The sequence below is a fragment of the Condylura cristata genome, unplaced genomic scaffold (genome assembly GCF_000260355.1).
Source record: "Condylura cristata isolate star-nosed mole 26May11 unplaced genomic scaffold, ConCri1.0 scaffold00004, whole genome shotgun sequence".
Taxonomy (NCBI): domain Eukaryota; kingdom Metazoa; phylum Chordata; class Mammalia; order Eulipotyphla; family Talpidae; genus Condylura; species Condylura cristata.
In genome coordinates, this window is record NW_004567105.1 from 52,108,106 (window position 1) to 52,122,938 (window position 14,833).

At 41.0% G+C, this 14,833-nt stretch overlaps 1 protein-coding gene across 3 annotated transcripts in view; it reads right to left on the reverse strand.

Moving 5' to 3' along the window:
* Positions 1 to 14,833, reverse strand: part of PTPRG (protein tyrosine phosphatase, receptor type, G) — a 650,641-nt gene that overhangs the window by 14,411 nt on the left and 621,397 nt on the right. For all 3 annotated transcript variants that reach the window (XM_012720264.1, XM_004676019.2, XM_004676018.2), the window contains 9 exons: positions 9,790 to 9,886; positions 7,496 to 7,578; positions 7,174 to 7,308; positions 5,983 to 6,117; positions 4,573 to 4,745; positions 3,153 to 3,288; positions 2,490 to 2,636; positions 1,236 to 1,329; positions 426 to 502 (listed from right to left, as the gene is read on the reverse strand). In XM_012720264.1, coding sequence (XP_012575718.1) covers positions 426 to 502; positions 1,236 to 1,329; positions 2,490 to 2,636; positions 3,153 to 3,288; positions 4,573 to 4,745; positions 5,983 to 6,117; positions 7,174 to 7,308; positions 7,496 to 7,578; positions 9,790 to 9,886 — 1,077 coding nt within the window. The remainder of the gene's footprint in view (positions 1 to 425; positions 503 to 1,235; positions 1,330 to 2,489; positions 2,637 to 3,152; positions 3,289 to 4,572; positions 4,746 to 5,982; positions 6,118 to 7,173; positions 7,309 to 7,495; positions 7,579 to 9,789; positions 9,887 to 14,833) is intronic.

Sequence of the window (14,833 nt, forward strand, 5' to 3'; positions counted from 1 at the left end):
CCCTGTGGTAGTAAGATCTATTCAAAGTGAGACAGTATTATTTTGACTGCACTAAAACAATTGAAGGTATTCAGTGCATTTGGGTAATTTTAAGATATACTTCTGCTAACATGTGTAGACAATTTTCTCTGCACGTGCAATTCCCTTCTCGTCACCCCTGCTGTTTTTACTTAACAGTAATTTCAACATTCATACAAAGACTAGTTGGGTGAAATTAACAATAAACTTAATTCCTTAACAAGCATTTTTGTCCCCCCACTGATTACATGTCTTTTTCTTAAAGCTTTCAAGATATAAAAATCTTCATTTTGATATTACACATCGGGAAATTATTTGAGAACTAAAATCAGTCACGCAGGTGGTATCTATTCTTTAGCACCTTCCAGTTTAATTGACTTTATTTATAATTAGCTGTTGACTCTCACCATGATATAAGAAGCATTAATGTAATCTGTTCCTTTCATTCCAGGCAACGGTGCAAGACCCACTCGAGCACGCTCGGCTATCATATGGAAAAAACAAAAACACCACATTTGCCTTATTATATACACATGGCCAACTGCGCGCTCGGAGATTCACTTGGTGAGTACTGTCTCTCCCTGGCTTCCGTTTCTTTTTAAGAGTTAACAGCTAAGGCGGAATGTAAAATGAAATTTGGCTGAACATTCCCAGGGGCACGGCCTTACATACAGGAAGCCACTCTGTGCAAAGACGACAGGAGTTCAGATAGTATTTGACCTAGGCCTGATATTCCTACAGTTATGCAAACAGTATTTTGACCTCTGCTAACCCCTTGTTTGTACACCCCCATGAAGGGCTTAGTAAACAGTGGTCTTTTCAGTAGACATAATCTCCCCTGTGAATACCCAGGCCTATGTCTAACATCCACACATTCTCCTCTGCTATCTCCTGAGTTATTAAAAAAAAGGTCACCACCATCCAACAGTGCCTTGAGCTCAAAAGCCACAGTGGTGTCGTTGCAGGTATACAGGGTAACCCAGAGAGTAATTCCACAGTGCCAATGACTTTACTTTTGTTGTAGTGTAGATATGGTACAAGTAGCCTCATTCTTGAACTTTGAAGTGAACTGAAGCTCGACTTCATGTCACATGCAGAGACTAGAAGGCACTGACAGCACCCCTCTACCCCTCCCATGCTCAGGCTGCCTCAGTTGCCCAGGGAAGAGCTTTTCCGCTTGGTGGTTTAACTATATGAACCTAATTTTAAGATCTTACATGGCACGACTGAAGAGTTTCTGTTCTTTTCCTTGTTACACTCCTTCTGAGCACTAAAGCACTCCACATACTTTGCATTACACTGTGTCACCAGCTGAAAGAAAGGCAACATTTCAGTTTTCATTTGAAGGTATAAATTTGTCAACTAACCTATTGCAATAATCAGTTTACAAAGTTATAAATCATTATGTTGTACACATTAAACTTACACAGAAATCTCACAAGGTATAATCATCATACTCGTGAGGAATTAAAAAAAAATTTGTATTCCAGTAATAGTACTTCTGTTACCTTGGGTTTTTTTAATATGGTTTTTTTAATATGGTTTTTGATGTCATTACTTCTGTGAATTGTTTTCTGTAATTCCTCACATGCATACCAGACAAGGAAAGATTGTTTCATGGTATTAAGAATTAATCATGTTTCAAGTTTTCTATTTCTGTTAACTGATATTGTTAAGGCCATTATAATTAGTTCAATATTTAGTTATTATCCCTGCTTGTATTAGCTGAACCTTTTTGTCAAACTTGGGTGGTTTCTTCTTTTTTTATTTTGGTGGGGGCTGGGGAAGTTCTCTCTTAATGGAGTATTTGGAAATGGTTTCTTTCTCCAGCTCACAGCATCTATGGCCTTTGGTGAAGTAAGTCTGAGTTTCTGATGCTTGTTTTTTTTTTTTTTTTCTACTTGCACCTAAGGGTTAGTGCTGTAAAAGAGCCAACTACCTGACTTCCAATGGAATGAACTGGTTTCTTTGATGCAATTTTTATAAAAATATGTGTAATATTTCGGCAATGGAAACAAATAATTGAAAATGTTAAAATGAGTTCTTAAAAATATTATGTATTAAAAGCATTTAATACAAGGCAGAATGTCCTAATTAATAACCACCTCAGTGGCTTTAGAGTAATTAGGAGAGCTAGCAAAAAACAAGCCTTGTTCATATCATTTGTTTATTCTACCTTGCTTGGAAGTCTAACTTATTCAGCTGAGGAGATTCAGATGGCGTTTAACCATGAAAACTAAGACTGTACAGATTGATCTCATTCTTTTCACCCTGACACAGTGAGAAAACTTAAAAGACTAGTAATTGGAGAGACTTTGGAAAATATAAATTCTTGGAGATGACTTAGGTTTTTTGATCTGAACAGTCTTAACTGCCTTTATGCCCTTTTGGCCATAATGTATTTAACCTACAAACTTCCAGCTTTCTTTACTTCCTTGCTCTTTTGCTGAAGAAACCTATTCAGATACTACCTTGAATTGTTTTTCCAGTCGTGTCTTTCCTCCTACTCCTGGTATGAGGATGCTGTTGACGTAGCTATGCAGCTGGTTTGAAGATACTTCAGTCTCCTTTCCAAGAATGGCTTCCAGCAAGGCATCATGGATGAAAATGTACTGCTCCTAGAACAGAGAGTGAAAGGTCGTCGCTGACGAGTATCCTGAAAGGGATAGGTAGCCCCCTCTATCTGGGACATGGAGTCTACCTGAAATGACCTTTGCTCCTGCTTGCAGGGACTTCTGCAGGCTTGTGCAGCTCAGTGCTTTGCTGTGACACATCTTCATTACTCATTTTCACAATGCAGCCAACAAAGGAGACATGGGGCTTCAGTGAAGGGCATTTAAAAGCATCCACATGCATTTTGGAGGCCAGACAACATGTTTAGCTCCCCACAGTGTGGAGCACAACACTAGATACAACTATCTGCTGGGTAGTTAACTGAGAAATCCAGGATCAAGATGCTCACAGAAATGGAAAATGCTGAAGCAAGGAATAGATACATGGTTGGGATGCCCTCTCAGACAAATCTGTAGATTCCTTCAAGCCTTAGAGAATGACTCCATCTCCTCAACACCCTCTGACTTGAAGTGAGGAACCTGTGCTGGACTCTCCCAAGAGCACTGGCAGCTACCCCTTACCTCAGTCTGGACGAGGTAGTTGCGCTGTGTCCTGATATGCTTCAGGAATCCCAGGACATTAACTGTGCTTTTGTCTTTTATCTGTTGCAGCATGCTGTCTATTACAATGTAAGTGCCTGTCCTGCCCACACCAGCACTGGAAGAAATGAAGACAATAAAGCAAAAGTTGCTAATTGAATGTGTCAGTAATGCAGGACTCAATCTGAGAGTAGTTTTTCAATCCAGCAGCATCTAAAATCTGAATCAGGACTTTCCCTTGCCTGTGAATCTTGATGGGAAGACAGGCTACTGTAAATTGGCCTACGGAACTTCTCTCCACCAGAACCACACCTGCTGAGGCAGGGGGAGCTTTTCCTTGGGTGAAGGGTTGTGCCTGGTTTCCCACCTCTCCTCGTGATTTTGGGAGCACCCGCTTACTGGCCTTTCAAAAAACCTACTTTCTGTGCAACTCCCCAGACTGTTCCTATTTAAGAGGGAGCTGCTTTCCTTTAGTGGAAGAGGAATAGAAAACAGCATACCTGGTTCCAGCATGGACTCTTGTTAGTCAAATTTCCTATTTTTTATTCAACAGAAATCGCCAGAAGAGCTAAGTGCTGGATACTAAGCAACAGGCTGTTTTTGGCTGATTCCCCTCCTCACACAGCTCCACTACCAACCTGATTCCGTTTGATAGACTATCCTCTCAGTGATTCCTAAATGGGCTAGTTCTCATGGGATTTTCAGCAGAAGATGGGGTCCAACTGCTGCAGAGGACTTTCTTTGTGTTAGCATATTATAAAAATAGTCCCAAAGAAATGCTTAGAAAAGGCTGAGCAGCTACCCAACATCAATCACAGAATAAGCAATGCCTGTTTGAATAGGAAAGCAAACATAAGCCAAGAATGCAACTGCAAATGAAACATAATAAAAGCACTTCTAAACAACCTGCTGAAGTTGTTTAAGGTAGTTAAGGAAGGAAAATAGGCTTTACAGAGGGCTTTCCTGGTGCTTTTTTAAAGGCATTTTATGTGACATGTATCAACTAAAAAATTGAAAATCTTTTCATACATGCAATAAATATTATTAGAAAAGCCACACAAAATGTCAAATCCCCTAGTGTGGAAACTTGTGTTTAAGCTCAGATATTTGTGTTTTTATAGTAAAGTGCATTTCTAAACTTTGCCATAATAAACAGTGAAGTTGTTATTAATAATAAAATGACATTATAGAAAGTAGAATCGTGTTGTAAGAGCCGACTGTTCTAACCTCTGATGCAGCAGGTGCCTGCTCAGTGGTGTGGGAAGAGTGACTCCTCACAGACCTGGCTAGCCTGGTTCCAGTGGCAGAGCCACAGTGGTCTGGGGTGCACTGTCCAGACCACAGCCCTTGCCCAATCCACTTCAAATGCTGAGCCACAGGCAGAGAACGAGAGGGGTCCTACCTGCAGTGTACCAACACGGGGCCCATCTCTGGCATCCGGGCTGCTGAGGATCGCCTCACGAAGGTCAGCACGGGGAGGGCATACTCGGGAACGCCCATGTCCGGCCACTGCGTGTAGTGATACTGGATCACCACCCTTTCATTCTGGCGACCCTTGGGGTTCCCCTTCTGGCCCTTGAGAAAGGTGAAAACAGAGGTCTTTAAATGGGGGGGGCGTGCTGGTAGGGGGGTGGACATCAATGCCATGAATGAGACCTTACCTGGCTGGATAGGAAGGATCAAGTGAATCTCTTATGAAGAAGAGAAACATGGTTTAATACTGGAGCAAGATTAAATGTCTCTGGATTCGGAACCACTTTGTTATTTGCCTACAAGGCCTCTATTTTCTGGGTTCCGGCCCCAGTGCAGAAGGCCTCAGGGCGTTGCTTTGACTTGGGCCCGTGGAAACAGTGCTAGCAGCTGCTGTGCAATGTGGGGAGACCCAAAGTGACAAACGATTCTCAAAATCTACAGTCAAAGGCAATGATCAAATTAGCTGTCACTTTCATAGATGAAACCTGCAGCGTAGTTTTTCTTTAAGTAGCTGAACGTTTTACATTTTAATGACTTTGAATGAAAAATGTCCCCTAATAGATCAATGGCTGTGATACATTTTTCTTTTTGGTGATATGATTTTTGATGATTCAGGGTCATTAATCAGCATTAGAGCTTGTAAGGTGTTTGGCTTTGTGCTACAAAGGCTCTCGGTGGCTTTCAGTGTCCTGTTAACTCTCACTTTCCTGATGCTTCTTCATTTTTAGTTGTCTCTTTCTCTTGTGCAAATGCCTTTTATTCTTATTTGACTTCCTCTTCTGACTTAGCTATTTCTAAAATAAGAGCAGTAACTGGGAGGCATGTTTCATGTGGTCTGTAGGCATAGGTTCTCCCTGTATCCGAAAGTGTAGCATCTCTCGTCTGATTTGGTAGGTTATTTTTGGATCTGGGAAAGTACAAAAATTTCCCCCTATTTATTAGAGGTAGTCATACCAAAGAACACTACAGGCTTGGACAACAGGCCAAGCCTGTGTACAGTGGTGACTAGTTAGGTTGAGCCACCTCTAATGCTTTCAGGATATTGGAAGTGAAAAGTTAGATCAATAGAGGCTGCTCTATTTGCTGCTTATCAAAATCTAGAAAGATCCTTTTAAAAATAATCGAGCCTTCATGAATAACAAATTCAATCAGGACAGTTAAATTCTATTTTGTGTTTGGCTAGTATATTTTATGCCATACCTTTATGTCAGCCAAGAGAGTTATGAACCAGTTTTTCAAAGATACTTTTTAAAAACCAAGTTGGTCATTCTTGTTTGGATCGTTATTTTCACACACCTTTAAACAGAGGCCCTGGCAGCTTGTCCAGTTCCTTCCATACCTTTTTCACTTTTGTATTTCTGACGGAGAAACGACGAACTGTGTAGCAGGCATGTACTTTTGTGCTCTTCAGTGTGACAATAATGTTTCCATACTCCTCACTGTTCTCTGTTGGCCAATACTGATCACATTTTCGCTGCAACAAGAAAAAAGTTGTAATTGTCCATGTGATTTCAAATGACAGTGTTAGAACAAAGGTGCTGTCACCAAGGGAACATGGGGACTGAACTGCTCACAGGCTGGAATGACCCATGAGGTGGTCAATCTTGGGACAGCTTTGGCAAAGATGACTTGAGAAATGGGCCTAGTATTCACAATCATCTTTCAATACATGATGATCCTTAAAGAGACCTAAGTGTGGGTAGGGGGCTGAAGTATTACGTGGGAAGCTGGGCTGCAGTCAGCTAAAGGAGACCTGCTTATAGCTAGATCTGGATCACCAGTGACGAAGAAGGACTCCACAAGGTGAAGCTGTAGCGGTTCTGAAAAACTGAACTACACCTAGCCCTGACTTCAGCCTTTCTTTGGTCCCATTGCCAAACCCCTTTGATGTTTTCTCCCTGCCCTTCACCTCAGAAACTTTACTGACTTCTTTTACCAGTGCTAAGTTCTTTGTCAAATGGCCTGCAGTACAAATGTTCAATATGTGTCTTCATTGTTCTGACTTGTTTACTACACGATTCCCTGGTACTTCTTTGACTTAGTCCATTATCAGTCTACAGTAGCCTCATCAAACATAAGATCATAATCTAAAATTATAAAATATCATCGTAAAGGTTTTCCTGCTGATGGGCAAAGCCTGTGCTTCCTCTACTCTGAACTACCATCACTACCGGTTCCCTGACTACACACTGTTTCTAATGTCCTTGCTTTTGTTCTGTCTTCCTCCTGGACCTGGACTGTCCACCCTTCTCTTTTAAGCCTAACTCCTGCCTCACTGCTTAAGTTTCACCTCAAGTATTAGCTCCTTTATGAGATCTCTGTAGTAGAAGCTACATTTCTCCATTGTATGGCATTCCTACCCCCTTACACTTCTCATTTCTATCATATTTAATCTACTCTTGCAAAGTGGAAAGGATACCAGTTTTGTAACTCCTTAGAGCTGGTCAAGTCCTACCCTAAAGCAGCTAGCCCATGAATACTCTGAGTGAGGGTATGTGATTAATAAGATATTAAGCCAAGAGGCTCTTACCCTTCCTTTTTCCACAAGATTCGTAATCATGATAATTATTCCAGTGTTTTGTTCCCAAATCATCCGCCAGAAATCTTCAAATGTAGACTTTAAAGGTCCCTGGGTGGCGATGTAAGCTTTTGCTTTGTTGTAACCCTTCAAAGATGACACAGCACAAAGTAAAGCAAAAGCAGTATCAGAAAGTGGTTAATCATTCAAATGCCTTTCCATAATAAATAAGACTGTTTCTAGTGAAAGCTCTTTGCAGTATTAAAACATGTTCATGGTCTCTGCAGTACCCTTTAATTACCAGAAACAGGTTTATCAAAAACATTTGACTTACATCGACATAGTTTGCATTAATGTAGTCACTGTGCTTAGAGTCTTTTCCTGGTAAAGGTCTTAACTTCACCCTACTGTGATCATCTGTAGGAGGGGAAAAAAAAGTTTACTTCAAAATCAAGCAGCATTCTAAAGCACAAAGCAAGCAAACAGGCAATATGGCATCTCTCAGAGTGCCCGTAGAAGCCCTTTGGCAGACAACTAAATGGTTCAGAGCCCATAGCACTTAAACCCGTCCCCAGAACAGATACTTCTACCTCAGGTACTGACCTATGATAGCCCAAAATGGGCAAACAGGTTTTTTGATAGTTCTTGTAAAGCAATTGCAATTTGCAACCCTCAAAAACTTCCCTCTCCTGTATTTCAAAACCAAGTTCCAAGGCCTTGACAAGGCTACTTACAATAGCATAAGAAACATTTAGAAATAAACTTATTGAAAAGTACAATGTTTGTAAAATGTAGAAGTAAGATATTATTGAAAGAATTTAAAAGAAAGGGAAGATCCTATCCTGTGTTCATGGAGTAGAAGGCATTATTAAGATGGCAGTGTTCCCCAATTAATCTACAAAATTAATATGAGTTGGACAACTCAGTTTTTAATTTCAAATCTTACTACAAAGCTAGTTAATAATCAACAGTGTAATATTGATAGTTAGATATCCATACTAATGGAAAGAATTGAGAATCCAGAAATAACCCTTCAGTATTTTATTTTGCCTTCTTAAATTTTCAATTTTATTAAAATTTTTTTCGAGGCAACACTGGTTCACGACACTATGTATATGAGGCAGAGATGTAGGATCGAGCCGCTCAGGTATATTTTGTACCTCACCCCCATGGCAAATGCTTATGTTCAGTGCTAAAAAATTCAGTGGGAGAAGGGTAGAGGCGTGAAAAGCTACTCAACATTATACTAAATCACAATGAGATAACACACTCACTTAACTTACCAAAAATCCCTACATAAAATAAAATTGCAAGTGTTGGGGAGGTTGTGGACTCCCCCCCCCCCCCCCCCCCCGATTGGTGGGAATGTAAAATGTCACAGCCAGGGTGAGTAGATTCTCAAACTGTTTCCATTCCTCTGCCTGTACTTATACATGTCACACAAAACCTGAACAAATGTTCAGAGCAGCATTATGAATACTCAAAATGTAGAAACAATTCATGTATAACACATGAGGAAGGAATGTGGGACCAATACAGTGGAGTATTATTCAGCCAGAAAAAGAAATGAGGTAGTGAAATAAAGTTCACATGGATAACTTCTGAGCATACTAAGTAGAGGTGGAAACAAAAGGCCACATACTGTATGAGCCCATTTAGATGAAATGTCTACATAGGCCAATACATAGATGGGAAGTAGGTTTTTAGGAGCTAGGAAGAGGGAAAGTTGGATGTTAGGTTTCTCACTGGGGTACTGAAAATGTTCTAAAACTGATGTAGTGGCAATAGTTATACAACTCTTTGACATACTAAATACCCCGTAATGTCACTGAAGTTTATGTTCACCTTTAAATTGTGGATATATAGATAGATAGTGAGTGAATTGTAGCTCACTGAAATAGTATGAAGAGTAGTATAGTTTTCAAATTTAAGTGATCCAATATACTATTATATAAATACATTATTTTTTTTTACTAAATACATTATTATATAAAATTCTATGTTGTTATTATGTAATTCATGTTTACCATTAACATCTGTGCCCTTAACCTTAATACCAAAGCTATGTCTTCCACTAGTGATGCAAGCCCTGATGTCTGTGGAAAGTAGCATTATGGCCACAATCTGTGCACTTGGGGGCCCTTTAGGTTCCCCAAGAACAACACCTATTTATCTGAGTCCCAAACCTCCTGGATACCTTTAGCGTAAGCACATGGGCCATAAGGACTGGAGACCTACCATGTCAGGTAGAGAGCTGAGGCTGTCTTCGAAATTCAACTCTCGACTCAATTATGGTATTTGTATTGAAAACCTGGTTCTCACTGGTTAAAAGCAATGTCAAGATACACAACACAAGTGACATTCAAACTGTGCTCCCACATCTGATAAGAAATCATGTGAAAATAGTGAAGCTCAGACCATTTTCTCTCTGTCACCTTATTATCAGGCTGGTTGTGACAAGCTAGTGAGTGGCCAAGGAGGCAGAAAGGCGCCTGCTTCTTACATACTGGACGATTGGCTAATGAGGCTCATTTACATCCTAATTCTGCTAGCGTGGCTTCCAGCTTCTACTCAGCATAAAGATCGAATTTCTTTGCAGTTGAGGATAGGTAAAAGTTTATTACTCACATGCTAAAATGTTGATGTATCTGTTTTTGTGCTTGTTATCTGGGTGATTGGAATGTTCTGCAGTAATGTTCATATCGGCTGTACAGCGCTGTACTTCCTAGGGACAAAAACAGATGAAGATTTCAAAGATTTGAGAAGTGTAACAATACAGTTGTAGAAAGAGAAACTACAGATACAGAGGCAGAGAGTATTTACTCACTTCCCTTCTACAGACACCATTATCTCTCCAAGTTCAACTTCATTAAATAATTATGGATGTATCAGTAACAAATGTGTGAAAGATGTGAAGATACAAGTGTCTCATTCTTGACTAATTCATCAATCATCTATTTTACTCCAGATTTTGATCAAGGATTTGCTGGGATTACAAGCCAGCCATCTCTTTGAATATGTCTCAGTTTGGTGGGGCAGAAACTGTCAAGATGATAATGACAATCAATTGTGAACGCCAGAAAAAACTATGATGGGAGCAGGAGGAAGGTTTTAGACAGGAGATAATTCACCTGAGCCTTAGGATGAATAGAAAAACCCCAAGGAGAAATATAATCTCAACTATGATTTGCAATGTTTATAGTCTGGATAGCCTGTTTTAGAACTATCGGACTTCACGCAGACAAGGCCTCAGTCTGAAATGACACTTACCTACAACCCAATTCTCACACATGGCTCACATACATACGGCCCTACTGATTTCCCAGTTATATCTCATTTTACTTAAATTATCCTTCTTTAGAAAAACAGCTACGGAAGAAGTAACACTCTTTGGCAACCTTCGTCAGGGATGTAAACACCATCCATGCACCCAGGTAAAGTGCTGAAAAACTAAGTCCTTCTATACTGTGTGTGCCAAACCCAGGGAAGAACAGGCGTTAACTAATAAGGGAAGCCATTAGCAGTGCACAGCTGCCTCAAAGAGCAGGAGCAAAGTGACACAAAATTATCAGGAGAAATGTTTTACACAGAACAGATGTAACAGAGTTTAGGAGCACACAGACTCCCCCCCCACCAACGGATTGCATAGATATTGGATATTTCCACAGCATTTCCATTAAACATAAGGAAAACGAGTTGCTAGTTGTCTTTTCTATCTACTTCCTTGTTAGGAGTCCCTCTCTTCTCTCCAAGGAGGAGCTCACTGTAATCAAACAATTTAATGAAGGGATGAACACATAAGCTCCCTATTTAGTCACAGGAACCATAGGTTCTCTGAGTTTTGGAAGCTGTGTATGTAATTTTTCATAATTGCCATTCTTCCCACTTGTCCACAAAAAAAACCAAAAACACCACAAATGAAAAAGCCCCACAGGCATTAATTCAGCACACCTCTCAAGGGGAAGTTGAGGCTTCATGACAATCCCTACCCTCTACTGATTCTTACTTAATGTGATAAACTTTGTTCTTTTCTGTTCTAAGATGTTTTATAACCTGGAATTTGGCAAACTCAGGCTTCAAGGAGCTGATGGCCACCTTGGGCTCTTTTGTCAAGAATAAGATGATGAAGTGTGAGCACAAAGTAAAGAGTCTCAGATCTGAACACCTGTGAGGACAGAAGCAATGCTAGCCAGTCACAATATTTGGGGGACTGTCTTTTAGAATTACCTTGGAAGTCAGTGGTGTATTATTTTATAGCATCCAAGAAAAATACCTTTGAAGATGGAATTGTATTCTGAAAGACATTAAATTCCATCTGTATACAAATCCCAGAATAAGTGGAATCCTGGGCTCCAGAGTTTTGAAGACCTGCCTTTGGCAGGTACCTCCTTCAGGGCCGAGCTGCTCAGCGCCCTGGCACTGAGAGGCTTTAACGTAACAATACAGAGGTTCATGCTGCTTAGGGCTACTTGCCCCCCTGCTGTGTGGCTCTGTTCCCACTGGCCTTCGCCAGAGGCTGGGCTTCTGTTATAACATAATGCAATTGACCAAGACTGCTCTGAGCAGCTGTCTGCACTGCTTAAAGCAGTCATTCAATATGGCCAATCAAAAGCTTTGTTACCTAAAACCTTTGGGCAGATCTGTTGCCTCACTTCCACTTTTCCAATTATGTGAATGACAGAAAACAAAGAATAGTCATAAATAATGTTAAATCTGATTTTGTTAGAACCCCGGGGGTTTGCCTAAGGCCTTCTGACTTTGTCTTGTGGATAATAATGTCATCTGTAATTCCTTGCAGTGGTGCTTGGCTCATTTAGATGCTGATAATATCATCTGATCCTGGAGTGGCTTTTCTCTATCAGAACTGGCATTTCAAAGTTAATGTGATTTTAATAGGTGTTAAAACCCTTTGAAGTGACACTGGCTGATGGGCTGTGGAGAGTAGTGCCCTATTCAGGACTGAAATACAGTTGCATATTTAAGCTTATTTGTATTAGGCCAGCTGTAAGACAAAACTAGAATTCTCAAAATGAATATGCTAAGTTCACTTCACCAGAGACACCCACAGATGAGAACTCACTGAAAGTCAGAGGTATTAATAACTAAAGTTAAAACTTAAAAACAGACAGGAGCACTAAGAGCAGACTGACTCAGAATTCCCGGGCAAAGACCAGGGCTAGATGACCACCTGCCTGGTGTCCCTGCAGCCAGAGCCTGCCCAAGGGCAGGTGGGGACTTAGTGCTCTACCATGTTGCGGCTCAATTCAAAACAATAACTGAACAAAAAGCTTTCCAGCAACCTTTGAGTCCTCAGCTTCACAAACCAAGCTGAGAAGAGAATATCCCTGTAGCAAGTGTTAGATGGAGAGTATCGAACATTCTCAGCCTGAGTTTAGGCCACTCCCACTGTGTTTAGGAAACAGCTCCGCAGACTCAGGACTGCCGCCCAGGAAGGCAGATCTGCTTAGTGTGGGACAGACACCCTCCCGGCCTCACACTGCTGCTTTTCTGCTTGCAGCTTTGACTCTGCTATTCCCTCACTCCAAACTCTGGTCAGATTCCTAATTCCTTAGTGAGCCTTTCCCATCCTATCTCCCACCAGCATCCTTCCCAAAGTCAGTTTCCAGTCCATTGCCTTTGAAAGACTCTATGATTTCTTGTGCTTTGCTTCACTGCCATTTACCTGTTCTTCCCTCACAGTCTGAATCCTTTGGCCTTTATCAAGAAAGATAAACCTCCAGAAACCCCACTTTTGGAGAACACTACATCTTTGCGCCTACGGCCCTGTAGCTAGCTAGTCTATATAAAATAACTTTTCCTATGTGATTTGTGACATTTGGTTAAGTCATTTCCCTCTCAGTTTTTATAAAAACCTCAACTTAACTCACTGTGATATTTTTTCATAAGGAGTTAAATTTTTTTTTTTTTTTGCAACTATTTCAGAGCCAGACTGGCATTCTGTCACAGAGGCTCAGGACGCTCTTTCCAGGGTCCTTTCTGCCCTCTTGCATGAAGCAGTCTGTCCTGAGACTCCTCTAAGTGTACTGGTGACACTAACACTCTGCATCTCACATAATGTCACTGTGGCCACTGTTCCCTCAGCACATGGGCTCAGGTGGACAAAGCTTTGTTCTCTTGATTTAGGATGAGCAACCAGCCCATTAGCTCAGCTAGAGTTAATTGGAACCGAGGTGACTCCCCAAGGATCTCATCAAGGGGAATGGGACTTCTGGTCTCATCTCTGCATTCAGCTTTGCTCCAGACTCCTGCCTATTAATTCTGTTGACCCCAGAGCCTTGCTTCTCTCTCTTCTTAAGAGTGTACTAACACTGTACCGCCGAAGCCTCCCGGAGTATGACAGTGAAGGCTGAAGGGGAGAGAGCCTGAAGTCAGCTCAGGTAACGGATGAACATTCATGAACAGGACACTGAGACAATGACAAATGTAACTTCCAGAGACCGCAGGATCTTCTAGAGGTATAATGTCCCAGCTTTGAACCGTCTCTAGAATATATCTGATTAGAACACAAAAGCTTTTTTTGGTCCTCACCTCTACCTCAGCATCAACATTGCCACCGAATGTTCTCATTCTCCTTCAAGCTACAAAGTTCTGAGAATATGGCAGCTATTTAGTAGTTTTTTTTTTTTTTCCATTCCTATCACCATCCAAGACTTTAAAACAAGATGGGGCAATTACAACTGTTGGTAAAATAACCAGTAGAAATTCTCCTGTGTCCTCTTCCAGAACTCTGCATTGGGATTTACTTTGCAGTACCCTCTTCCTGCTTTACTGTGTACACTCTATTGTCTCCAACATGCCACCCCGACTTCCGCCCCATGCCCTTGTGACTGAATAAAGGTAAGGTCTCTATTCTCAGTGCACCTTATATTATGTCCAGGAAATAGGAGGCACTCAGTAACTTTGATGAGTCATTTCATCTCTTTGTGGCCAAATAGATGTTAAGTGGTATTTCTTTATAATCTTAACATTTAGTTTATTGAATTCAGGCCTCTATTCAGATTGATACTAGGTTTTTATGAGATTTTTAACTATCTGGGAAGTTTCTAGACTATAAAGATCGGGCTCCTGGCATTCTTCTTATTTTGGGTTCTTTCTGCAACACCCTCCCCCACTTTTTTTGGTGAAGGCAATTGCTGGCACACTGTTTACACAGTCAGTTTAGAGTCACTGACAATTTTGATTTCTTCTCCCGACTTCAATTCAGGAGACAGTTAATGAGAGCCTGGAGGATCTCAAGGTCAACAGCAGGCTCGAGCCCCCTGATCTCAGCTTTCTCATGGTGGCAGTTTCCTCATCTATAAAACAGGGACACTACAACAGCTCTTGCTCTGAGGATCGCGTTAAGTAATCTGTGCAGAATGCTCCCTACATAGAGGCCACTGCTATTCTGACGAAAAAGACCAGGAGATCTGGGGTGCGGCTACTGTTATCTTACCATAATGAGGGTCTTGCTGTGCTGCTTTTCAGGTTACACAAAATCTCACTCTCTGACCTTCCTGCTTCGGTCTGTCTCTTGTTTATGAAACAGCTTTAACAGTAGCTTGGCTAATTGGTTACTGGCTTTCCCTTTTACCAGGGCTATAATAAAAGAATAATTCCTGTGTTAAAATAGTTCACATTCCCCTAAATTAGAAGATGGTGGTATGTTAGT